The sequence below is a fragment of the Plectropomus leopardus genome, chromosome 20 (genome assembly GCF_008729295.1).
Source record: "Plectropomus leopardus isolate mb chromosome 20, YSFRI_Pleo_2.0, whole genome shotgun sequence".
Taxonomy (NCBI): domain Eukaryota; kingdom Metazoa; phylum Chordata; class Actinopteri; order Perciformes; family Serranidae; genus Plectropomus; species Plectropomus leopardus.
The window spans coordinates 13,902,802-13,927,898 of record NC_056482.1 but is presented as its reverse complement, the minus strand read 5'-3'; the positions used below and the strand labels follow the sequence as shown (position 1 = coordinate 13,927,898).

Genomic DNA, 25,097 nt, shown 5'->3' with positions numbered 1-25,097 from the left:
CATCAAATACCGCCAGCAAAATTCAATGGTTTATTCAGTAGTTTTCCTGTCACAAAAATGATGGTTCTTATTCAGCAAATAATCTGAAAGGTATCTCTTATGAATAACAGACAGGAAGAGCATCCTAATTGACCTCCAATTTTAAAAAATTCAGCAAAAAGCCCACAAGCCAAGAGAAGTCGCTGCACGTATGCATCACTCTGATCAATGCAAATTCTCAGCAGTCATTATGACTGATTGCAGACTCCAATTAGTAATCCACGACTCAAGACGCAGTACTCGGCACACCCTGTTTACATATATATTTTCATGTAGTGTACGCTGTCTGTCAAACATGTCAATCATTATTATAAATTGTTGAGCAGAGCACCTTTTCCATGTTATGTTCCTGAAGAACAGCTACCGTCCTCCCTCCTATAAACACGATGATTTCCATGGCAACCTGGAGCAGGATCTACAGAGCAAACACTCCAGCAGCCTGGAGAAAAGTGCTCTAACCATGGAGTCTGAGCTGAGGTGGAGGGTTAAGGGAGGAGGAGGAGGAAAGCGTTAGTGGGGGGCAGAGCAGGTACCAGATTCATGCAACTCAAAGTCACGGGGTTTAAATATCAATTGAATGCTCTAGAGACATGAAGAATAGGAAGAAATTGTGCAGGAAAATCTTATCAAACCAACAGAAATACTAAAGAGCAATTAAAGAATTTTGAATTTGGTCCAGTTTGTTATGAGCTAAATTAATCGCATTTAAAATACCTTGGCAGCATTTTTTTTTTTTTTTGCTCTTTTCAGAACAGCATTTTCAATATGTTTTTATTTTGTTTTGGTGCTTATAATTTGACTGTGTTTCAGCCCTTACTCTTAGATCATAATTTCTCTCTCTAACAATCTCAGTACATTCTATAATACAACATAAACACCATTAATACATGTTCAGTGTTCATGTTAGTTTGTCTGTTGTTTTTTTCAAAAAATAGACATTTTCCCCTTCTTCTTCTTCATCTTTTAATGCTTCGGATAAAACAGATAGCCTGAAGCTGTCTTAAAGGTATACTTCACCTATTAAATGACCAATTGTATATCAATTAATCATGCCGTGTTAGCTTGAATTTGTGAAGAAAGACCTTCGCCAAAGACCTTGGTATTGGAGTCTAACTTTGAAGAAAGCATAGATAAATATCACTCTCAGTTAAGCTTTAAATTGTTAATTTCAAGTGAAAATATCAGCCCATTCTCACTCTAAAGTCAATAAACACCACACCGCTTCCTCACTGATTGCAGCGTCAGACTCCAACACCAAAAGCTACCTTTTGCAATGGCATGATACGCCACTGGGCGGTGTCAGTTTGTAATGCAGTCAGAACCTTTCACAGTGATATGATACGCTGCAGCACCAAATTGCAGCTGTATGATATGGACAGTGTAAGGTTTAAATACTGCCAGTAACAATGTAATTTAAGAAGCTAGGAGGGGTGGTGGATGGGTCCAACAAATCCTGGATCTTCACCTGGGAGCCTGATATTTGCCTCCTGTACTAAAGTAGAGTCAAACCATGATGTTTTACATCATAATTTTGTTGCAGTGTCCAGGATCATCAACAGCAGATGCAGGGGGATACCTGGCATGTAATATGTTGACATGAAAGTCAACTGCAATATTTGAATACTTGAGATGAGAACATGTTGAAAATCCATGTTTAGGAAGTACTGAGCATATGACTGGATAAATAAAAGTTGAAATATACTGTAAATGGATGTTTTGATATAGTTATGTTGTTATCAAAAGTGGATCCCAATCTCTTAATAAATCAACATGTTCGACTTTCTTCTGTGGGGGCACATCAAAAAAATAAAGTTCTCTTCACAAATTTAAGGTAACACAGTATGACTAAGTGATATATAAATGGTCATTTTGTGGGTTACATATTGCTTTAAAAAAGACATTCACTTTTTAAAACTCAGGGATTAAGGGTATTTTCATTTGAAATAGCCTTAAAAAACTAAAAGCGGCGTCATTTGTTTGTTTTTCGTTCTAAACATATTGATTAACTCTTTTTTTAAAAAATAATATCTCTATGACAATGCGCAACTTAGTATTGCGGTGGCATCATGGAGCACTTGTTTGCGCACACGCACTTAAACTTAGACAGGAGAACCTTAACTAACAAAAAAAAAAAAAAAAAAACTGTAATTATTCACTGTTAAGGTCCGCTCAGTTTGAAATGACGTCGCTCACATAAAGCAGAGTCAAGGGCAAAGGGTTAACTGGTGAAAGAAAAGAAGTTCCTGGAAACAACAGAGGAGTGAGGTGGGACGCTGCCGCGGTCCAAACTCGGCGATTCCTCAGAGGCTTGACTTCTCTGCGCGCTGCGCAAACTGATCTCTTGTTGTCATCCACTTTACATTCACAGATCGGCGGATTGAAGGAGCTATTCGTCCTGACATGTCATTTTGGGGAAAGTGTCCGCAACGACAGGAATAGGTGAGTGAACGCGCCATTGATATAGTGGTATAGTGTAGTGGTATTATGAAAAATTATGAAAAAAGACTGCAAAAGGTCATAAAACTTAGTTTACTGTTGGAAGATACTCTGATCAGTATTTCTCAGATAAAGTCTGAGTAGATAAATTTAGTTTAGCTGCTGTTTATATGAATTAGTGAAAACACTGTTTTGTTTTGATTTTTACAGCCAAAATTATTACTTTAAAAGTATGTTTATAATGCTGATGCCATTATGTTAACCCTCTGAAACCTGAGTGAACCCATTTTGCCTGACGTCAAAAACGTGGGAAGAAGGCAATGAGCAATTTCAGAAGAAATGACCCAGAAATTATGAAAAAAAAGAAAATTATCTGATTTTTTTTGTATTAAATAAAACACAAACATAAGTAAATTACCACTTTAAAGTCTTTAAAATTGTAATAATCGTGTAACATAATTTCTTTATATTATGATAATTATACTTTTTTTCCATAGCTTTTTTCTTTGTTCACTAATAATTTTACCCTTGCTTTTTTCATGATTTTCTAAATAGAATAATTTCTTGCAATTTGTGGAACATTTCTTACCAAGTTACTCATGCCCTTTTAACATGTTTTTGAAAGATATCACACTAATTTGCTCAGGCTTCAACAGTTTAAATGCTTGTATAAGGGGTCTGAAAGTAGCACAAGAAAAGTAGGTCGCTTCAAGTTTCAGAGGGTTAACTAACTCATTGTGATGATATTTTAATATTTTTGATGGCCACAGCCTTTTTGTTATATCTATATAATTTGTATATTTAAAAGCATAAACATGGTGCAAGTTATTAGTGGTTGAGTGATTTTCTGTAGGTTTGAGGTTCAAAGTAAAAAGACTGTGTATTGTTTGTTTCGTGTTGGCTGCTTTAATTACATATTAAAATGTTTATTTTGGCACTTATAGTTTTCCAATCGCCTGAAATACCACCTCATGTAAGCATGAAAATGTTTTTTGCGATAAATGGGAGTTTTTTATTTTGGTTTCATATTTCGTTGTTTTTACATCATTTCCTAGGTCAGCTTCCTCATGAGCTTCTGAAAACTTTTTCTTAGCCATGAGTGGAAAGGGTTGCCAGCTTTTGGTGTCTCCGTGCAGCGTGTCCCCGTCACTAAGCATGATCAGAGGACACCAGCCCCAGTCCATCAGGATGCCCATGTCTTCCCCACAATGGTCAGATTTTAGTCCCTCATCAAGTATGGAAAAAGTAAAAAGAGAAGCCATCCACTCCTTTGCTTCTGGGAAACAGAGCGGAAGCCATGTTGTCCTGCCAAGCCTGAGCCTCCGCAGACAGGTGCTCACCAACGGGAAGCATCTAAACATTACAACTGTATCCCCACACCAGCAACTGCCTACACATCATCCTACAACTAAAACAGTAACCTTACCGACGGGACGCTGCTCCTCTAATAACAGCTTCAAAGGTAAATAAAAAAAAAAAAAAAGTAAAAAATTCATGTGTAACTTTTCTTTCTGGAACAGTATTTCAATAGTGTTGCATTCAGGAACTACAAGAAACTGACTAAATTTTAAGTGAGACATCAGGGCACACATCCCATTAAATAATAAGTCTGACAGCACGATGTTGTAAACAAAAACGCAAGTGATTTACCATTAGCATCTTCATACTTCACTTATTCCCAGTGTGCTCTTCACGACCTCACTGTCTTCCTGCCAGACGTCTTGTTCTTATTTATTGATAATTAACCAAGCATAAAGCTTGTCCCTAAATTTTCTACAGGGGAGAAGTGGAAGGAGGTGAAAAGCTCATTAGTGATTAACAGAGCAGAAAGTGTCAGGTTGGAAATTCTGCAATCTGCTGTATAAACTTTAGCTGCAGCAGACTTAATGTCATGCATTTGAGTTTTATTTGCATTCGTTAATGTGTATTCCAGACTGCGGTGTAATATTATGATAACATTTTGAATTGATCCAAGGGGATTTGACAGATAGATATGTTGTGTCTCCTTGCAGTTGTTTGTGTCTCTTTTAGATAATTTTGTGTCCTTTTGTGTCTCTTTCTAGTCGTTTTATTGCTCCTTTAGGTCATTTTATGTCCTCTTTGATACTTTTGTTTGTCTTTGTGGTCTTTTTTGCCTATTTTTGTAGTTATTTTATGTCACTTTTAGGTAGTTTTGATTCTTTTTTTTATAATATTGTGTCTCTGTAGCCATTTTGTGGCTCTTTTAGGTAGTTTTGTGTCTTTTTTTTGGTAATTTTGTGTCTCTTTGCAGTTGTTTTGCTCCTCTTTGTAATTATTTTGTGTCTTTTTTTGGACATTTGTTCATTTTGTGTCTGGATATTCTGTTGATTGAATTTTGGGCTTGTGTCCAGCAGGCTGTTCTGCGTCTGGACCTACAATAGAAGTATTTGGTCAGCCAGCTGCCGCTAACCTAACAGTGACCAGTAGTCCCATGACCATTCTCACAGGCCATCGGTATACTGCACAGCATCCTCCATCACATCCACACAATGTGCAGATTCCCCACACTGATGCCAGGTGGGCAATATCAATAACAATATGTGATGATGAGCTCACTAACCCTTAAGAGTGGTACTAAAGTGGATAACAACAATCTGTTTCAGATCCTTACAATCCAGAGAATCCCTGGCATCCACCACCCTCAGTCTGTTTGAAACACAGTCAGTGTTTAGTGGCAAACAGGACTGGTCATACGGCTACCGTGTGCTTCCTCCACTGGGTCAGTGCTCCACCCAGGCCAGTGAGGGAGGTGAGCAGCTCAGCCTCCCCCCTGGCACGGCTATGTCCGGCACGACAATATCAGGTGGCACTAGCACCTCTGCCTCCCTGCCCTCGTACCTCTTTTCAGCCGATGCCGGAAGTCCCAGACAGTCTCGTGCTAAGAAGAGAGCTCTCTCCATGTCGCCTTTGTCGGATGTCATGGGTATTGATTTCAACTCAATCATACGCACCTCACCTACTTCACTTGTGGCTTATATCAATGGTTCCCGCAGCTCTCCAGCCTCCCACCCCACACTCTCACCTGTCCAATCTGAAGGTTACGGTCACTTTCTGGGTGTGAGAGGAAGCTGCATCCCACACACCCATCCCTACAGCACACCAGGCTCTTCGCAGACTCTGGCCCCACACACAGATTATGCCCGTATGCAGAAGCTTGAAGAGGGAGGGGGTCTAGAGAGCCAGATGGCTAACATGGTGGTGGACCAGCAGTGCCTCCCAGAGGAAGGGAGGGCACTGGAGAAGACTTCAGAGAGCTGTAGCCAACCCGTCAACAACCTGCTGCCTCCTCCACAACTACAGCCAGCCCTGCTGACTGCCATCCAGGAAGGTGCTACTCCACAGGGGCCTCCACCACCCTACCACTCACACCAGCACATCCAACTCACTAGACGTCACTGCAAAATAAAGCCCCCTTCTCAGGACCCTCATACACATCCTCCCATGGCTCCTACCCGGCATGGGGTCAGCTTTCTGCCCCAGGTCCCAATGCTGGAGGAAGAAGAAGGAGAGCTGGAGGACTATGGGGCCCACTGCTGCAGATGGTTGGACTGCAGTGCCGTATATGACCAAAGGGAGGAGCTGGTAAGGCACATAGAGAAACTACATGTGGACCAGCGGAAGGCAGAGGATTTCACATGCCACTGGGTGGGCTGTCCACGCAACTTCAAGCCCTTCAATGCGCGATACAAGCTTCTAATCCACATGAGGGTCCATTCAGGAGAGAAACCCAATAAGTGCACGGTACACCACGCAGATCACAGCCTTGCTCTTCTCATGCAACAGAAGTCTATATGTATTTTTTCATACTTTATTTCTGTGCCTCTTAAAAAGTTCATCTGCCATCTCCCCTTCTAACAATACACACATAGCACAGCTCTCTCTGTCAGATTAATCTTTTCTTACCACTTGGTGAGAAAAAAATGAGTGAATGCAGTCAAAGCAGGAACATGATGAATGTCAGGGGCTTACTGAGTTCAATTCTCAATGTTCCATTCAAAGCCACAGTATCTAGTTGAAGGCTTTCAAGCCTCAGGCTGCACAAAAAAAAAGCTTTTTTAGGGCAAATGCCTTCATGTGTTCTTTGTTCATGGCCAAGGTTTAGATCAAAAATATGGCCTCCCTCTCCTCTTAACTTTAGCCATGGGGTAATTAGCAGAGCTCTGTGATAATTGACATGGGAGTTAACTCAATTATGCAGTTATTAAATCAGCACAAAGGATGTCTAGCACTTTAGATCTGGCATGGTACTATAGCTCTCTAGTTGCTACTGGGCCTGTCAGCAGCACAGGGCTTGCCAGGCCACCGTTTGACAAACTTGGCCGTCGAGCTGGGAAGGTGATGCCCCGCAGTCTGGCTCTCTGCAGGTCTGCATTTGTGGCCAGAGAGTTGGAGCTTTTTCATAGGCTGGATTATTGATGAACTAGTAGCTTTGTTTGTCCAAGATTGATGATCTTGTTCTTTTTTATGTGTTGCAATTTCATGAGGCCTCTTTGGTTTGTTTATTAGTTTTAAATGCATTGTGAGAATATAAGAAACAATAGTCTACAGCCTTACTGAGGCACACCAGTACTCTGTGTTCAGTGCTTATGTCAGACTGCAAATATGCTCACAAAGACAATAGGTTGGTTACCATTAACCACCCAATTGCACAAACTGAAATTGAAAACATCAAATATGCCTAATGGAAGCATGTCCACTTTGAAAGAGCTCCCGTTTATTGCAAAAAAAAGTTTTCATGCTCACCTGAGGTGGTATTTCAGGTGATTCAAAAAAGCCATGTTTTGCAAAACTGCAATGGCAACACTTTGATGTTGTTGAGGTAGTGTCCCCGATTTTGGAGCTGCTGAATAACACTGTTTTCTTCTTACATCGATAATATTATATTTTAATCTGAATTTTAATATTTTTGAACAAGCCCCCTCCATGACATCCACCTCATGCATTGGCTTCTGCTGGTCTACTGTGTCCAGTTAGGTTGCCAGGTTTGCGTGCACTACAAATGACCCAGTCATGTTTCAAAACCAAAACATAACCATAACAATTAAAAAAACACAAACATGTGATAAACAGTCAAGTCATTTCAAGTCATCTGTCTCAAGTATAAGTCACGTCTCAAGTCAAGAATAATAAGAAAAAATAATGAAAGGTTTTTTATCAATGTTAGTCAAACAAGTCTAGTGTTCTCAAATTTGCAACTTAAGTCTGACTTGAGTCAAGTCATGTGACTCTGCCACTGAGGCTTATGGGAATGTCATTGGCTTTGCAGAAAGCCACTCAGCCTCGCAGCCACATTTTCTTCAGACACCACCTGCAGTATTGCAGAAAAAAAAAAAAAAACAATACCTGCAGCCCAAAAAGCATTTACCCCATTGACCACTATTGCACAATACAGTATAATCTGTCACAAAACAATATAGTCTGTGCGACCACTGACAGCACACCTCAAACTGCAAACAAGGTCAGGGTATGACTCTTTTTTTGGATTTTCAAGCAAGGGTGGCGTTATACTTGTTAATCCTACCTCAAGCTGAGAAAAGCGATTTAAAAGATGTCATCAAATTGTAAAGTCCATGACACAAGTGGGAACTCACAGGCAGAGCCAGCGGGAGAAACACTACTGCGCATATTCAGTTGGCTGCATACTGCAGAACTGAATCTGGAAGCTACAAAACTTTTTTGGCGTATACACCAGCCAAGCAACTAGACTGGAATCTAGTTATTATTATGTAGCTATGGTATTTATTGGACACTAATCATTTTAACCTTGGTGGGGTTAGATGAAATGTTAGATGGTTAACTAAAGGTTGGGCCAAAGTGGTGTGCCAGCCAACCAACAGACAGACAGACAGACAGACATTGCAATTCCATGAAGCCACACTGCTCACATGGATAAAAAATATGTATGGATTGTAAACCAGTCTGAACTCCCTTCTTTGTTTTCGTCTCACTCCCAGTGGGAAAATTCTTGAGACGCAGATGAGTAATTGACAAACTCCTCACCAAACATGCTTCACATCACTGCTTTCAACAAGTCAATAATTAACGGCATGCATACCTGCAGTCGACCTTTTGTCCCAAAATACTCACTTATTAGTTGAAGCCCGCTCTGTTGCCATGGGGCTGCAAACATTGGATGGGCCTGTGTTCCATGTAATCGTTCAATAATGAAGAAAGTATTCATGGTCAGATCCCATTGCCAAAAACAGAATTGGCACGGAGTGCCAATTGTGTTTGTGGTACAGTAATTATAGTACTGGCTAATTCTGACTGAAGAGAAAAAAAGCCAGCACACGGGACTCATCTTCGCTATGTTTTAATGAGACATTTCGATCATGTGATTTTTTTCAGGTCAAGCCGAACATTATGTGCACTCCCATAGATGTTTGCATTAGTGTATGTCATGACATCTACTCTCTCTTAGACTGAAAGGTGGCGTTTAATGCTAAACAAGAAAACACTTAATCTCACAGAACTGGTAGAAAAGCTAAAAGCACTTTAATATTAAGTGAAAGCTAACTTCTCTTGAACAGGCACACCTTTCAATGTATAGAATTATTGAAGATGCAGTGCAAAGTTTTTCTGAGGACATGACTGGCAGGTGAATAAACTGATGCATGATGAATGAAGTGTGTGCCTGCAGCAGCAGAACAATGAGGCAGCTCCTGTTACACAGTGAACATGTAGGGCAGGCCCAGGCTTGTACCTGTCATCTCACAATCTGTTTAACAACGATTCAGCGGTTTGTTAACATATCCTTGACTCACCAGTCTGTACCTGTCACTGTTATTAAAAGTAACAGATTTTAAAAGCACATTGTAAAAACTCAACTCAATTAAGTTGTAATGAATGAATTGTGTTTTCATTTTTTCAATTCAAAATCTACTGGATGTTGTTCAGTCAAACAAAAATTGGCCCCTGTGAGCATCAGTTATTGGCAAAGTTGGCCAAAACTGACTTCATCCTCTTTCTCTCAGTATGCATTATTCATGCTGTGATCCAGAGTGAAAATGAAACCTTAGTTCTCTGCTAATCCACTAAATTTTTCCCATACGAGCAGTTTGTAATTCAAGCCTTGCTGATGAAAGCAGCACCGACAAGATTTCAGGTCTGACAACATTTTAAGCGCCATCAGTACAATTGTTTGGAGGGAACTAGGAAATAATACTTTAGTATGGGGAATGCATTTTCACATCACAGATTCTGTCATTATTTTGCATTAGTAAACAAAGTCATATTGATTCAGAACTCTTAACACCCTTCTCAGTCACATGAAAAGTCCCACATGGTGTCCTCTTAAATGTGGATACCAATTATTGGAGGGGGGACCAAGTCATTGTTTTGCAAGTCACAAGTGTTTTCTCTCAAGTCCCAAATCAAAACTATAAAGTCTTAATAGCTTACCTTTAATTTTTGGGCATGGAGGAAGACATTAACTATTTTTAAGTCAAAAGGCTCAAGTCTAAGTAAAGTCACGAGCCGATGTTAAAGTCCGAGCTCTATTAGGTTTGTGATTCAAGTCTGACTTGAGCCTACGTAAAGTCCACACACCTGCCACGTCTGTCAGTTTGCTACAATGTGAGGTTTTAGTTATTTGAAAGTTCATGTGTTTTGTTTACTGCTCCACACTTGGATTACTGTGGTTGTGGCAAAAACTACTATTTTCATGTAAGAGGAAGGTCACTAGAGACAGCGACTGAAAAGCTAAAATATACAGTATAAGGAAACAGGTGAAACAAAAAAAGAGCAAAGAGGGTAGAGCCACCACTTGCGAAACAGGGAAGAGTGGAATTCAGAGTGAACTGACCTCAGGCTAAAACTGGGCATTGGACAGACTCTGCTGGCACAGACTGCGGCTGTCATTGTTCAGCCAGAGCATGAGTACCTGCCAGGACCTGTCAGAAGCTGGCTGTAATACTGATCTACACTGAGGAGCCATGCTGCTTTCTTTTCAGCCCAAACGTCCCTCGCGACAAACTAAAAAGCCCTCCGCGCTTTATGAGAGCTTTATGAGACAGAGAGAGAGAGTAACACAGTTACCCACCCCTGGCTAGTCCGGAGTCTTGGCAGTATTTTATGCTGGTTCTCAATTGTCCAACCACTTTGGTTCTGAGAGACTATTTATCTCTGTCTGTGCTGTTTTTTTTTTTGGTGGTATTCTAGCTGAGGGGTCTGTTGTTAATTCATTTCTTTAAAGTATATTTAGGATTGGTCAGCTTTGGAAAACTATCCCCTTATGAAGGAGCATTTATTGTAATAGAGCAGAACTGGAAAAAGTGCCGGAGTGAAATGTGTGGGAAGAGGTTATGAGAAGCATTTCTTATTTTGTGCTGTTTTGTTCTTCTTCCAATTTAGTCTATTTGTCAAATTCTTCATATTCAGCACTGATCAATCTTGTGCTTTCATACAATTTCCAGAATACAACCGCGACTCATTTAATGTAAAAAAAAAAAAAAAAAAAAAAGTTTAGCAAAGTGATGTGAAAATCTTTATTTTAAGTTCACTTGCAGAAGAAGTAAGCTGGCTCTTAAGAATAGATGTCAGGAAACAGCTGTGTCGTGATGAGAAAGAAAGGCACTGTGGAATGCGGAGGAATGTTATTAGTGAACTATTAATGGGCAGGGGCATTTTAATTTGGCTTTGGCAGTGATGACTGAGGGGTATCAGTATGTCAGGAATCTAGTTTTAGAGGAAAAAAATGATAAAATTGGACATGGTCTGTGTATTTTCTTGTTTTCTCCATAAGGCTTAGTAGGGACATTCCATCTCCCCTGTGAACAGGAAGAGGGAGAGTAAAGTCCTGTTCTTACCAAAGAAGAAAGACATATTTTAGCATTGAGGTAACTGTGGTTGCATGATACTGCAAAAAAAAAAAAAAAGAAAAAAAGAGCTGTTTTGCTGGTTTGGATCACGGCAGTGTTAGTATTTTTCATCAAGGCCAAGCAGTGGTACAAGACAAAGGCCTTCATAATGCTGTTATGTATATAATGGAGTCATTCTTCAGTCTGAGTTTGGCTGTAAATGTATTCCAAATAATCTACAACAAGTGACTTTGCTTGTTTTGTAATTGATAGCTTCCAGCCGCTGTCAAGGTGATGCAAGATTCAAAACACAAATGACAATACAGTGATGTGTGTATAAACACTGACCCCTGCTGGTGACACACACAACCATCAAAAATGTGTTACTTACATTATGATAGTATTCGTGTAAAGTGTAATAGCATATTTAAAACAGTGGCAGAGTAAAACTTCTAGATTGTTGCAATTAAACCCCATAAGCTGAATCCTCACTCAGTTTCGACATAAGATCATAATGTCACAGTAACAACATTGCTTCTTTCATAACAGGATTGCATACAAAACAGAAAAGATCAAGTGAGAAAAAAATCATGTATTCATGTGTTCATGTCTCTTTAAATTTATTTGAGTAATATATACACTCAATTTGAGTTATTAATAGTAAACTCATAGAGATGACCCATTATTACTTCTGTTCTTGTTTTATTAATGACTTTATTTATATAATGATTTAATGATTAGTTTATTTATTTTGTTGTGCCCTTAAATTTTGGTCACATTATTTTGGGGCAGAAGGAAGTCCTTACTGAGGGATTAAAAGATCACATGTAACTGATTCTTTAAAAATAGATCAATCAGACCTCTCCTTTAAACTGCATCATAACACCAGCACCAAAAAGTGTAAAAAAAAAAAAAAATAATAATAATAAAGGCACAGTCGTCTAAACTGTGTAGCGCAAATTTACAAAATAAGTGCAGCGTAGTAGGCATTGTCTTGGAGAGCAGTGTGTTTGTATAATAATTACACATATAAAGACAAGCAATACAGTCTGCTCACTAATAATAATAGCCTGAAGTTGCAATTGTGACTTAACTTGCCATAAAACAAAAATGTACCTGCCTCTACCAAATCTTTTCCCTCTAAAGCTTTTTCTGCTTCGTCGCTGCTCGCCTGTCAACCGTGAAACTACAGCAATGAGCAGTTAGGTCTTATTTGAGTGTTGGTTAAGATTAAATGACAGTATTTTTTCTATTGAAAAAGCTTTCTATATTTCCTCTTCCAATCCCTCCCACACATCGAGGTCAGCAGGCCTTTGTCTGCAGCGACTTTCAGCTAATAAGCTCATAGCTCCAGGTAGATGCGTAACATCAGGTCGGAGATGCTTGTAGAGCTTTGATTGCAAATTTCACTGAATGGAGCCACAAGACAAACACATAAATGACTTCAAATACATGCCTCCTAGGCCTGTTTTAAATGTAGTGGAAATACTTGACTTTTTACTGTCTTTACATGTGGTTACAGTTCGAGGGCTGCAAGAAGGCTTTCTCTCGGCTAGAAAACCTAAAGATTCACCTACGAAGCCACACGGGGGAGAAACCCTATGTGTGTCAGCACCCAGGATGTCACAAGGCCTTTAGCAACTCAAGTGACAGAGCGAAGCACCAGCGCACACACCTGGACACAGTGAGTGGCCTTGTACAAATGCGTGCAGTTATGAATGGTACTTAAAAGCTTGTGAATGTGCATGCGTGCCTTAATGTTGAGTCCTCTAAGTTTTCATTTGTCTGTGATTGTACAGAAGCCATATACATGCCAGGTGCCCGGGTGTGCAAAGAGATACACTGATCCCAGCTCGTTGAGGAAACACGTGAAATCCCACTCTACTAAAGAAAGGCAGTTACGGAAGAAGGTACATACTACTGCGCATGCTGTAATACAATTCACAAGCTGGTCCTCTTTCAGAGCAAATGCCATTGTCCTTGGGATGGTATTTTACTTAGAAATGTTATACTAAATACATACAACTCAAGGATAAACCGTTCACCAAGCAGCAACTTCCAAGGCTGAAAAATGACATAGATGCAGAAGTGCCAAAAACTGTAATTCCTCTAATGGCCACGTGGGGCTGGCTCAATAAGTAGGTAAATCTCCATAGATCGCTGTGCTAAAATGTCCTACTTTACATCAGAAATAAACACGTTTACACCCTGTTACAAAAACAATTTTGGTCTCTGAAGCCAATTTGCCCATTCATGACAATTGTATGGGGGATATATTTTTATAAAACGTTTAAATTTTATTAAGGTTTGAAGTAACGCAAATTTAAGGGCTCAGACACTTTGACTGACAGGTTATCTGTGAGGCGTCACCACAGCCTATAGCTTCTTTTACATACCATTATGCTGTCTTGCTATTCTGTATATTAGGTATGACAGTGGAAAGGGGGGACAGAGTTGTCTCACTGCCACAACAGTAGGATTGCATCATGGATGGTACAGGTATGACATATTGACAGCATGGTGTGTATGCGACCCACCTCAATAGATTGAAAAATCAGTCAACTCAAAGAAGAATAACCCCAGTTGTAAATGTCAGTAAATTGGGAAAACAATGAGATTCAGGAGCTTCTTACCTTCCGAGCATAGGACATGGGAGGCCGATGCTGTTGTATTTTACATCACGGCCATCACGTCTTTTTTATTTCTACGATGCTGGATGCAGTCTATAATCACACACTGGAGAGGGATGATGCCGCTGTCGTTGGGTTCTGTGTAAAAATGTAAAGGAGGCATAAAGAATGGACTTAATAGCAGCTCTATAGTGCGATCTCTATGTAAAAAGGGCTTATGAGTCAGATCCAGGGATGTACTAGAGAACAGGCATACCGGGCCCAGGCCAAGGGTCCCAAGGGCTTAGGGGGCCCCAAAGCCAGAGTCCTTCTGTGAAGTTTGCAGCTATTAACACTGCATTCCTTGTCAAAGGGCTTAGTTGTGGCACCCACAAGCTCACCTGGTAGAGCGGGCACCCCATGTACAAAGGCAAAGTTGCGGAAGCAACCACAGGTTCAATTCTGGCCTGTCATCCCCCCTCTCCCCCCCCCCCCCCCCTATAGAATAAAGCTGAAAAAAAGGCTTAGTCATCATGTCAATAACAGAAACCTCTAAAAAAAAAAGAAAACTAAAGAAATAGTCTAAATATTCACTTTGAAGGTGTAACAAGAAAAAAAAACATTGTGATAATGTTTCTGGTCCTTCAGTTTATCTACAAAAATTTTAATACATAGAGTACTACTTGCAGTTTCTCCTCCTCTGTGGGGAGGAAAAACTGCATGTTGGGGGGGGGGGGGAATGGTTGAATCCCATGCCACCCTACCCCTACTCATCCACTCCTCCAGACTCTCAGACTCTCATCTAAATATGCTCACTTCTGGCTCCAAAAATCCAAGATGGCAACATACAAAATGCCAAACTGCAGCCCACAAACATTAGCTTTTCTGCAGGTATTGCACTCAAAAAATAACTTTCCACCTCGACCAGATCTCATTAGTGATGATTGCAAGTAGACAGCGGCACATCCTCAACATTTACAACCATACAGTATACAAAAGAAAAGCTACTTTAACACATCTCACATGTCACTGTGCTTTCATTTGCCTTAATTAGCTGACAGAGAGCATTATTCTTTCTGTGACATACTCTCCATCCCACTCTGTTAAACTCTGCAATTCAACTGCTCACAGAAAAAAAGTAATTTACTTTAACTTCCATTAACTGACATGTAGGTGTACGTGCAGTCAGATGAAAATCTACTCACCTGCACTCACGCTTACACTGACAGAGCCAGGTCACACAAAACCACACATAATTGTGTTGTTTGTCATTCTACGCCACCCAGGGCGACTATGGTTCAAACTTTCACATTGTGGCACTGCAGTTGAGTTTTTTGCATGCATGCGAAAGATTGTGCTCTTTAGCTCTTGGTGAGAGTAATGTCACCATAGATACGGACAAAGAAGGTGGGTAGTTACTAAAAAAAGTGACATTTTACAAAGTCTCCCACATGCATGACTTCTTTCATCTGATACTCAGATAAATGTTGTGATGTCACTGATGCTTCTCAAGATGGAGGGCATCTGATATATATATGTTTATATCAAGACCACCACAAAATCATAACTATATATAGTGTAAAACAACCCTAAAAAGCATACATTCTTTCATGTCTTGTCTTCAAATAATTCTAATGGTAGAAAATGGGCTTGATAGTTTCACGTTTATTACCGTATATGGCTTACATTTATTCTACTATAGCCATTATATTCTTTTTTAAAAAACATATACGTTGCACAACATCAAGGCAAAAAGGTAGAAGACACTTCTTCACTATCAATGAGAAGCAGAGATTGTAGATAGAGCTATTACGATACTGTTGAAATTGTAATCCAATTAAAAGGAAACTCTCCCAGAATCCCATGGTGTTCACTACTGTTTATGTGCCACGCCTCTAGATGAAATCTACGGCTGATGTGACTCAGGACACGCTGACAGACTGTTTAACCATCCACCCCCTGCAATCAAGCCTTTCTCCTCTGACAAGGATAGACTCTTCCCCTGGTGCATCCCATGAGTCATATTCGGGTAAGTCCTGTCTCCTTGCTTTAATATGTTTGATATAAAATTAGATACTTAAGCCCCCCTTGTCATCCCTGTTCCTCAGCTGCTTCACAGGGACAAGACTCCTCCAGCGATCCTCACCTGGCTCTGTTGTGTTCCTTACAAGATAATTACAGGTACTAAGGATTTTTAAAAAATATATATTAATGCTAAAATCTTACAAAATCATACAAACTACTTTACTATTCTTAAATGTATGTATACAGCAGGACAGGCATTCCAGCTACTTTTTTTTTGGGAGGGGGTTGGCAGCAGTGTATCTGAACACTGTAAGTAGCATGTGTAAATGAACTACAGTAAACCTCCTTCCATCTTCAGCCAGGTCAGGTGATGCATTCAAGTGACTCCAGAAATGGGAAATTAGGAGGCCTTTTAGAAGCTTTTTCACATTGTTCTTTTCAAAATACTATGGAACATCGCCATATGAAGTAACATAACAGTCAGAGCTGTTAGCTTTACTTTTTGTTTCGTTTGCTTTACTTTTGCGAGCCAAATTGTATTTTCTTTTGATTTTGTTTTCCCATTGGCACCATTACAACTTTAACCATGACTGATTTAAATGTTTCACAAATCTTTTTTTTTCCTCTCTTTTGATGATCTGAAACAATCAGCTTAAACATTGGTTGTCATGACTGCAAGACTATAAGCTCATAATTAGAATAATCAGTTTAAAAGAAAGCACTATTTTGTACCTTCATGAAAGAGTTGTTTTTTTGTTGTTGTTGGTGTGTGTGGGTGTGTGGGTGTGTGTGTGTGTGTGTGTGTGTGTGTGCGCGCGCGCACACGGGCACGTCTGGAGATGGCCAATACACATTTCCATGGTCAATCCATAGCAAAAATCTCTTTACACTTCTATACACTTCTATACACTTCAAAGCATGTGATAAAGTATTTCTGTGGCTCTGGGCAGCCAGATGCTCAAGGCTCCTCACTGGTTGCGATTGTTCTCATATCAGCAGTAGGCCAAAGCATTCACTGCAGGATCCCGGACAGACAATTGGCCTGCAAGAGCAGACCTTGCCTTGGCTCATTGGTCTTGACCACTCGCATTAATGGATGCTATAGCCACCGACAAGAGCGGCTAAGGAATTCAATAAGCGAAACGTAAAATCAAAAAAATACAATTTAAGGTCCAGTGGGAAAAGAAAGACACTGTAATTACTTTTTTTAGATGTTAAATCGATTGAAAAATCCTTGTTGCCATTTTCTGTACACTTTTCTGGGATTCCTTTCGGTTCCCTTTCAGTCTTTGAATATTGTCAGCAAATTCTGGCTGCTTTAGTATTCTTGTTATTGGCAAGTAGACATGCGAATGTTTTATTTGGCCAAACTGAACAGCAGGGGTGTCAGCTCCCATGGCCACGGAACAATATTTACATTTACTAGTTTAATCCACTGTAATTAAAAATGAGTTACACCAATCTGAAAGTAATGTCCTTGGTTCTTTTAATGTCGTAACAATGAGCAACAGAGGTGCGAAGATTGAGGCAATAATTTACGGTGGGCTTGAACTACTGTGCAGCTTTAAACAGCAGAGACTTCCAGTGAAGTTAAAGGTTTTTTTTAGCTGATTACACTGAAGACAGAAGGAGCAGTCTTGATCCATTATACAGTGGCGACCCTAAGGGGGTTCAGGGGGGCTATGGTCACCCTGAAAGTATTACAGTCAGTAATACATCATAAGGTGTCTCTATAGTGTCTCTGTTGCTTCTGATATCAGTTGCCAAGTACTGAAAATTGATCTTTCAGTCATGCACTCAATAACTGAAACACCTTGGGTTGCGCTTTTTCCCTGTACTATCCAGAAACTATCAGTAAATCAGCTGCGCAGGAGGCCACCATGCTAAGTGAGGCAGAGAAATCCATGAAAGCTGTAATTCTGTCCTCATTACACAGATGTAGGAAAGATGGAGAAAGCTGAAAGAGGGGCTTTATGCATTCTTTTTCGTAGCTATTTCAAATAAATGTCATGCTTTGCATCTCATCTGCACCATTCAAGCGAGTAAACGATTGCCTGAGGACAATCGCAAACAATGACAGGTTTATCTAAGGCGAATGTTTGCTGAAAGTCTGTGTCTAATTAACAAAGACTGTGTGAAACTATCTCCTTGTCATTACCGTATAATGGATTTATTAATGCTTTATTTGCCGGCTAACTGGTTATCATGCCTTTGTGTGAAAGTGGGTGAAATATGGAATTTGGAAGATAATTGTTAAAATGCAACATTTGGCTAAAAATCATAATGTAATCTTGAATGTTTTTTAATTGAATAAGCGGCACCGTGTTGCAGTGGGAAGCGCTGTCCCCTCATAGTAAGACGGTTCTGGGTTGGAACTCACCGGCCGGCTGGGGCCCTTCCGTGTGGAGTTTGCTTGTTCTCTCTGTGTCACTGTGGGTTTTCTCCAGCTTCCTAACACAAAAACATGCAGGTTAGATTAATCGGTGCCTCTAACTTGGTCAGGAAATTATGAATGGTTGCCTGTCTCTATGTGTCATCCCTGTGATAGTCTGGTGACCTGGATCTACCCCACCTTCGCCCAATGTAAGCAGGGAGCAGCCAACCGCCACAATCATCTAGAGGAAGTTGTTTTAAATATAATGGTGATGGTTTACAAACTGTAGTATAACCTTGTGTCTAAATCATTTAAGGAAAATACCATCCACTGAATCATATACAGTGTAGAGGATAGGCACAAAAAAGGGAAAACCTGTACAGTGTATTGCATTTCACTACAGTACATGTGAAAAAATACTGCATCTTCAAAAGTTTACAAAGCATACAGTCATTTTTGATTCCAGTCAGTGGGTAATCATTTTTACTATGTGGGAAATATCCCTAACCCTACCCCCTAACAACCTAAGTCTGACCCTCAAATGAGCCATAAATTTGAGTCATGAAACACATCTCAAAAAAATCTCTACTTTCTTTATTGCGCTTGTTTTGGGATTCATTCGTGCAGAAGGATGTTTCTGCATGTTTTCCCAAAAAGGAAGTTATTGATAATTGTTTTGTTTTATCATTAATAATAATAATAATAATAATGTTGTGTGTGTGTGTGCGCACGTGCGTGCGTGCATCGTGTTTTACAGTGCGAATACCAAATACATACCTATTTTCACATGACAATTAAATATATTTGACAAATTGACAATTGTGGTTTTGTTTGGTTTTTGGTTGTTTTTCTTAATTCTACAGAGTATTTCATTCAGTCTGAAATATTACAGGTTTGTTGATCCCTCCCCTCACCAGCAGCGCCCCCCTGGGGACCAGTGTGGGCCCTGCTCTCCCACCTGCCTCCCTCATCCTCCCCATGGGACGTCGCTGCCGAACAAGCGAGATCTAAAGCAGCCCAGCAGGCCTCCCGATGTAGCAGATCACAATCCAGGTACTAGGTGTATCACCATTGTTTCCTTAGAGGTTGTCAAACTGATGTAAATACAGTTGAGTAGAGGGGAGATTCCTCTAAATAAAAAAAAAGGGGGGTTATAGTGTAAGTTTAACATCTGAGGAGACTATTAGCAAATGTCTGGGTAGTCTGACAATCTGTTTGACCAGATTTTCTAGCGTGCACATTAATGATGCAGTTTATCTTTATGATGTGTAGCAGGTGGCTGGTGATTTTTCTTGTTCGACAATATCAGGCAGTGACATTCTGTGTATCTTTAAATAGATATCACTTATTTTCCCCATGGACTTGACAGCCACCGTGATGTTGACAAGGTTTTCAGAGACACGCAATTTAGATTTAACCACTGAGATAAAGACAGGGTTTGAAATGTCTTAAATGTTTCTTCATTCATGAAGCCTAATGTTGCTTTTCTACCAGAATGTTCTATAACCTTTAATTGAGTTCTTTACAATGTGGATAAAAGAGTAAGCCTTTGTTATTTACCTTGCAGAGTTCTCGGGGCAGAGTAAGATGCTATATTCTCCTCCACAATATGGCGGGATCACAGCACAGACCGGCTCGAGTCACCTGATACAAGTTGATGCCTTTGGTGACAGCCTCGCTCCGGCAGTCAATAATCCCAGTGGGTTGGCCGCCTCACAAACAGCTCTTTCCTGCATTACAGGTAATGAAAATATAGTCTAAAGTAAATTACTCACAGTTGAGCACTTTATTGACATTGGATTTCACAACTCTCACTGTCCATACATGCATCTATGGACTTCCATGTGTGTGGTGTGTGTTGTGTGTTGTGTGTTTGTGTGTGTGTGTGTGTGTGTGTGTGTGTGTGTGTGTGTGTGTGTGTGTGTGTGTGTGTGTATCTGCAGGATTTGATGTTCACAGCCAGGCACAGGATGGGGCTCCTAATCAAGAAGTGCATGGAGGGGATTTTTTCAGTGGGATGGACCACTGCACAAGCCAAGTCTCCTGCATCTATACAGAGGGATGACGTTGCGAGTTTTGTTCCATTGCACTATTTTGTGTCCCTGTTCCATTTAAGTCAAATGGTTAACAGGAAGAACACTTTAGATGGCAACCTGGTGGCAGCTTCATTTAGCAAAACAAAAGAATATTTGATTGATTAATTGATTGATTAAAAAAAAAAATCTAAGATGCTGCTCCCTGGGTGTGGAAGGAACTGACTCACATTTTCAGTTTCTTTCTCTCTCTCTCTAAATCTCTATAAATGTACTAGCTGACTCAACACTCTGGCTTCTGCCTCCATAATCACTGTATACTAATGACTGAGCCTACAGGATTTTAATGTTTACTTTCATACAGCTTGTGAATAACAATGTTAATGTTGTAACTACTTCAGGTAGTTTCTGGTGACATTTTGCACAATAGTCAACACTGCAATCAAAGCAAAGAATGCAAGGGATCATTTATTAAGGTTTTTCTTAGAAACCGTGGCTTTGTAACTATAGTAACAAGACAGCCTTACCACTTCACTGTAATGTTCATAGACGTAACCTGTTGTTTAGAGTATAGTACTGTGATGTTGTCTGATTGCTCCTGTGCCAAGATCATGAGGCCGTAGCCATACCAGTGATTTTGCCTATTTTAGTTTACTGGCAAATTACTTAAACTTCACATAGCAGTCAAGATTTTCTAATAGCATGACATTTGTTGTATATTTTTAGACTGTTTTCTTAAATTAATTTTAGTTTCCAGTTAACTTGTGGAGACTTGAGATAGGTAAACTATCACAATGATTATGTGTGCTTTTATATTTTAACAGTTATTATTGCATTTTAATGCAGTGCAAAAAAAAAAGCAGACATGATTATCACCAGGATTAAAGTCTCTGCAAGTGTAGTGAAATGAGGATAAAAAAAGCAGAGGATGGTGGATGGAGTGACAAATAGACGAGATGCCTGCTAAGTTGCAGACCACTATTCAAGACCAACAAAACAACAAAATTGGTTGTTTGTTAGCTAGACATTGTTTTGTTTCCAGTGGGAATTATGCCACCTTAAAGTAGCTGTTTTTGTAGTAAAACATCAGCAGCATTTCCAGCTGTGACTTTTTAAGTCTAACCAAGTGGTTTATATGCCTAAACATAACCATACATTAACAACATCCTCACAAAGAAACATAAAGCTTCACCATATCTGTTACATAATATGGTACAAATGTGACAAATCTGTGGTTTGCAAAAAACATACAGTGCCAACATCTATTCTGGTTTCTGTGTTGAAAAAAACTATTCATCATGATCAGCAGCAATGTAAAGTAGACATAATTTGTAGCAAATGGACTCAAATATGCAAAAACACTGTTGTGGTGCTTTTATTTTTAAATATATTTGGAATGATTTGTACCCTTGTTTGTCATTTGTCATATCTCGTGTCTATTAGTGATATGACTGTACCAACATCTCTTTTATTTTATTTTTAAAGCTCCCCACACATGGTTACAATTCCCTACACATAGGCTGATGAATTGATCAAGAAGATATGCATGTGATGAGAGAATCATGGAAGGTTTTTTGTCATGTCACTCAAGAGCCACTCAAAATGATAGACTGATATCTTTGCTGCTCTCAACAATAATGTAACAAGTAGTTTGTGTTGATTTAAAAATGTTTTTGTCAAATAACCCTTTAAAACCTGGAATAACATCACTTTTCTTGTGCTGCTCCCAGATGTTTATTACAAGTATTTAAACCTTTGAACCCTGTGCAAATTGGTTTGATTTCTTTCAAAAAGGGCAATGAAAAGCTCAGTAGTAAATGTTCTACAAATTGCAAAAAAGAAATTTAAGCTAGGGGAAAACGTCTAGGGGAAAAAAGCAAGGGAGAAACTAGGCTATTTACTATACTATAATAACTATTTCAAATTATAATAATTACATATTTAAAATGTTACAGACTTATAATTTTTAAGTGCTTTTTGGGGGGTCATTTACTTGTTTGTGTGTTTGTTTTTACCGTCTTTTTTTAAAAATTATTTTCGGGGAATTTTCTTGTACTTTTAACTAATTTCTTGTTATTTTTTTAGGTTATTTAGCCTTTCATTGGTCATTTCTTTCTTTTCATGTTTTTGACAGAAATCAAGCCAAATTGCTCAGTTTATAGAAAAAACTTGATACTCATCAAGTGAACCAGTTTATCTTTCTCTGTTTACATTTAAGTTAAAAGGCACAACAGAACAGCTACTTTATGGTACCATAGCAGTAAATATAACACACTAAAAGTCTGAAGGCAATAAGCTTACATAAATCTTCACAGCAGTGTATTTTTCTTATTTGAAATTGAAAGGACAAACTGTTTTACTTGAGAAATAATTCTTTTAGCAAAGGAGTGTCATGCTTTAGATGGGGGTTTCGCTAGTTGCCTAGCAACAACAACAGCTTTTCCAAAAAGCATCTGTTTAGTAGCACTTACCAAAAAAAGTGCTGCGCAATGGACACAGGTGGTTGGTTAAGCTCTGTATGCAGTAGGAAGCGTCTTAACAATGCTGGCTTTGTTTAGTCACTGTTTACAATTTACAAGTTGTGCATGTTTTTAGCCCTACTTGTTCCATATGGTAAAAAATTTAATCTTGTAGCAGTTTCATAGATAAATAGTATATAGTAATATCCACCTCTTTTGCACAATATGTGAAAATAACAAGTAGTGTGGCAATAATTTAAGGCTCTAATATTATTGTCAATAATTGCTTGTCAAGCAAAGGTGACTAAGTGCCACGCACAATATTCAAATTACAGGAGCTTTAATTTCTTAATAAAGGTATAATGTGTCACAATATATCATAAGAAATGAGGCTTTACGGTGCCACAGAATACAAATTATATTCTAGACATAAAGTAACATGCTGGCATAGACACAGTGGTGGACAAAGTACACATTTCTATTACTTGAGTCAAAATGTTGATACTCCTGTTTAAGTATGACTCCAATACAAGTGAAAGTTACTGAGTGAAAGTATCACTGAAGTTGAAGTACTGGAATACTTGCTTTCCAAAAGAAAATTAAGTCTTAATTATACTTTTTTTATCTCAATGCATTGTATGTTGTCACAATAAATTTACAGAAACTAATGATTCTAAAACAACTCCCTGTATGCACTGACTTGCTTGTAAAACCTGTAGAATGAAAATCTTGTTGAATATACTGCAAGACCTCTAGTAATCCTCAGAAAAACACAAATTCACAAAAAGGACCACATTTGTTATTTCCATTTTTTTTAAAACCTTGCCAAGCTTTCTCAGGTTGGATGGTGAATTCATGGCCATGATTAAGTTTGTGCAAGGTAAACACAGCAAACATTTGAAATGATATAAATCATTTTGTCATCCCAAAAAAATCAAACAGGGAATTGAGGTATGGCAAACCTCACACAGAGCTGCATAATCACAGTGTACAGACTTTTCCATTTTAGGAAAGGAAAAAAAATCCTCTGCTAACTTTAAAGCAAATGTAACAAGTAACAAGATCCAAATAAATGATAGGCTACTCAAATAAACTACAAATACTCAGAAACTGTACTTAAGTACAATCATAAGCAAATGTACTTCGTTTTTGTCCACCATGCCATAGACACCAGCAAAAATCACATCATCATCATTTTACATTTTTCCAGTAAAAATGAAATGCCAAAATTACCATTCATGCTAAGCTGGTAAGTATCCGTTAAAATAATCTTAAATGCAACATGAGAGCCTTATTCAAAAGCCCTGAGGCAGCTGATGTAACAGGCCAGTAACACTTACTATGATAACATTTAATCGTTCAGGTAGAAATACGTATTCATAGGGAGGGGTTAACTTTCCGATAACAATGTAGGAAAGTGATGTAATAGCCAATGCAACACAATGGCCAATAAACCACAGACAGAAGCTCACTCTTGGCCTATCCAGTCACCTGCCATTGTGAATACTGGACACTGCTCACACCTGTGGCTGCAAATTCACTCAAAAACTCTGATGTATAAAGGGTTAATGCATGGCAAGTCAGTCCACATTAATTTTAAGTGCCCCATTTTTTTTCAAGCCCTTGCCTTTAACACATGGTGGGAAAACAGAAAAATTAGTCGTGTGTTCATCTGGACAAAATTTTATGAGATATGCACGTCTCTCAAATCTAAGAAATAAGAAGAGAAGTGAAATGTTTTGCAATCCTTTACTGCTAGAATTTCAATATTTTCTGAGAATTGAGGCTATACATGACTGAATGAATGCAAATGATTATGGCCTACATCTGTATTTAAAACACTCTGGAGGTGGGTGTGAGTGGCTTGAAGGCAAACAATTGATGTTTTCATTTAATTGTGCTTGATTTTGTGGAATTGAAAAGTAAACATCAAGAGAAACATATCTCAGGGGCAAACTGAATTCATTACACCAGAAAAAAATCAAATGAAAAGACTATGCCCAGATGTTGCTGAGACCCAGACAAAGACCAGTATGAAATAACACAGCAGCTTTAGGATCACATTTTTCTCTTTGTGGCTGGACTTGAAGACTCCTCTAACCCCCTGTGTGCAAATGACAGACATATTAAACAATATCTAAACCTTGTCCTCTGTATGGCTAAGACATAAATAAACTCCTCATCTTCAGAATCTCACACCGCAAGCAAATATCACTGCAGCAAAGCATTAAATCATTTTAAATAGAAGCTCAAGCATCACCACCAATCATTACGTGTCTAATCATAATTAGCACAGTATGAAA

The 25,097-nt window shown here is 39.0% G+C and overlaps 1 protein-coding gene and 1 long non-coding RNA gene across 4 annotated transcripts; one reads left to right on the top strand and one right to left on the bottom strand.

Annotated features, from left to right (window-relative positions):
- Positions 1-2,419: 2,419 nt before the first annotated feature.
- glis3 (GLIS family zinc finger 3) lies at positions 2,420-20,367 on the top strand. Of its 3 annotated transcripts, none has more exons than XM_042509016.1 (11): positions 2,420-2,478; positions 3,531-3,937; positions 4,851-5,013; positions 5,100-6,237; positions 12,817-12,978; positions 13,094-13,204; positions 15,803-15,932; positions 16,012-16,084; positions 19,195-19,355; positions 19,870-20,043; positions 20,246-20,367. In XM_042509016.1, the coding sequence occupies exons 2-11, from the start codon at positions 3,571-3,573 to the stop codon at positions 20,365-20,367; spliced, it is 2,601 nt and encodes an 866-aa protein (XP_042364950.1). In that variant the 5' UTR covers positions 2,420-2,478; positions 3,531-3,570. The 3 variants fall into 3 exon arrangements, with proteins under 3 accessions (XP_042364950.1, XP_042364949.1, XP_042364951.1); XM_042509015.1 differs by having other exon boundaries at positions 4,848-5,013; XM_042509017.1 differs by lacking the exons at positions 12,817-12,978; positions 13,094-13,204 and having other exon boundaries at positions 4,848-5,013.
- Positions 14,007-19,941, bottom strand: LOC121959613. Its single transcript, XR_006106935.1, has 3 exons — positions 19,863-19,941; positions 18,309-18,379; positions 14,007-14,062 (listed from the first exon to the last, which is right to left on the bottom strand). It is a non-coding gene; the product is annotated as an uncharacterized LOC121959613 (long non-coding RNA).
- Positions 20,368-25,097: the final 4,730 nt, after the last annotated feature.

Excerpts from the sequence above, each read along its gene's own strand:
- glis3 (XM_042509015.1), top strand. The coding sequence starts at position 3,571 with ATGAGTGGAAAGGGTTGCCAGCTTTTGGTGTCTCCGTGCAGCGTGTCC. Across the intron at positions 5,014-5,099 it reads ATTCCCCACACTGATGCCAG|ATCCTTACAATCCAGAGAAT; the intron begins GTGGGCAATATC and ends AATCTGTTTCAG. Across the intron at positions 20,044-20,245 it reads AGCTCTTTCCTGCATTACAG|GATTTGATGTTCACAGCCAG; the intron begins GTAATGAAAATA and ends GTGTATCTGCAG.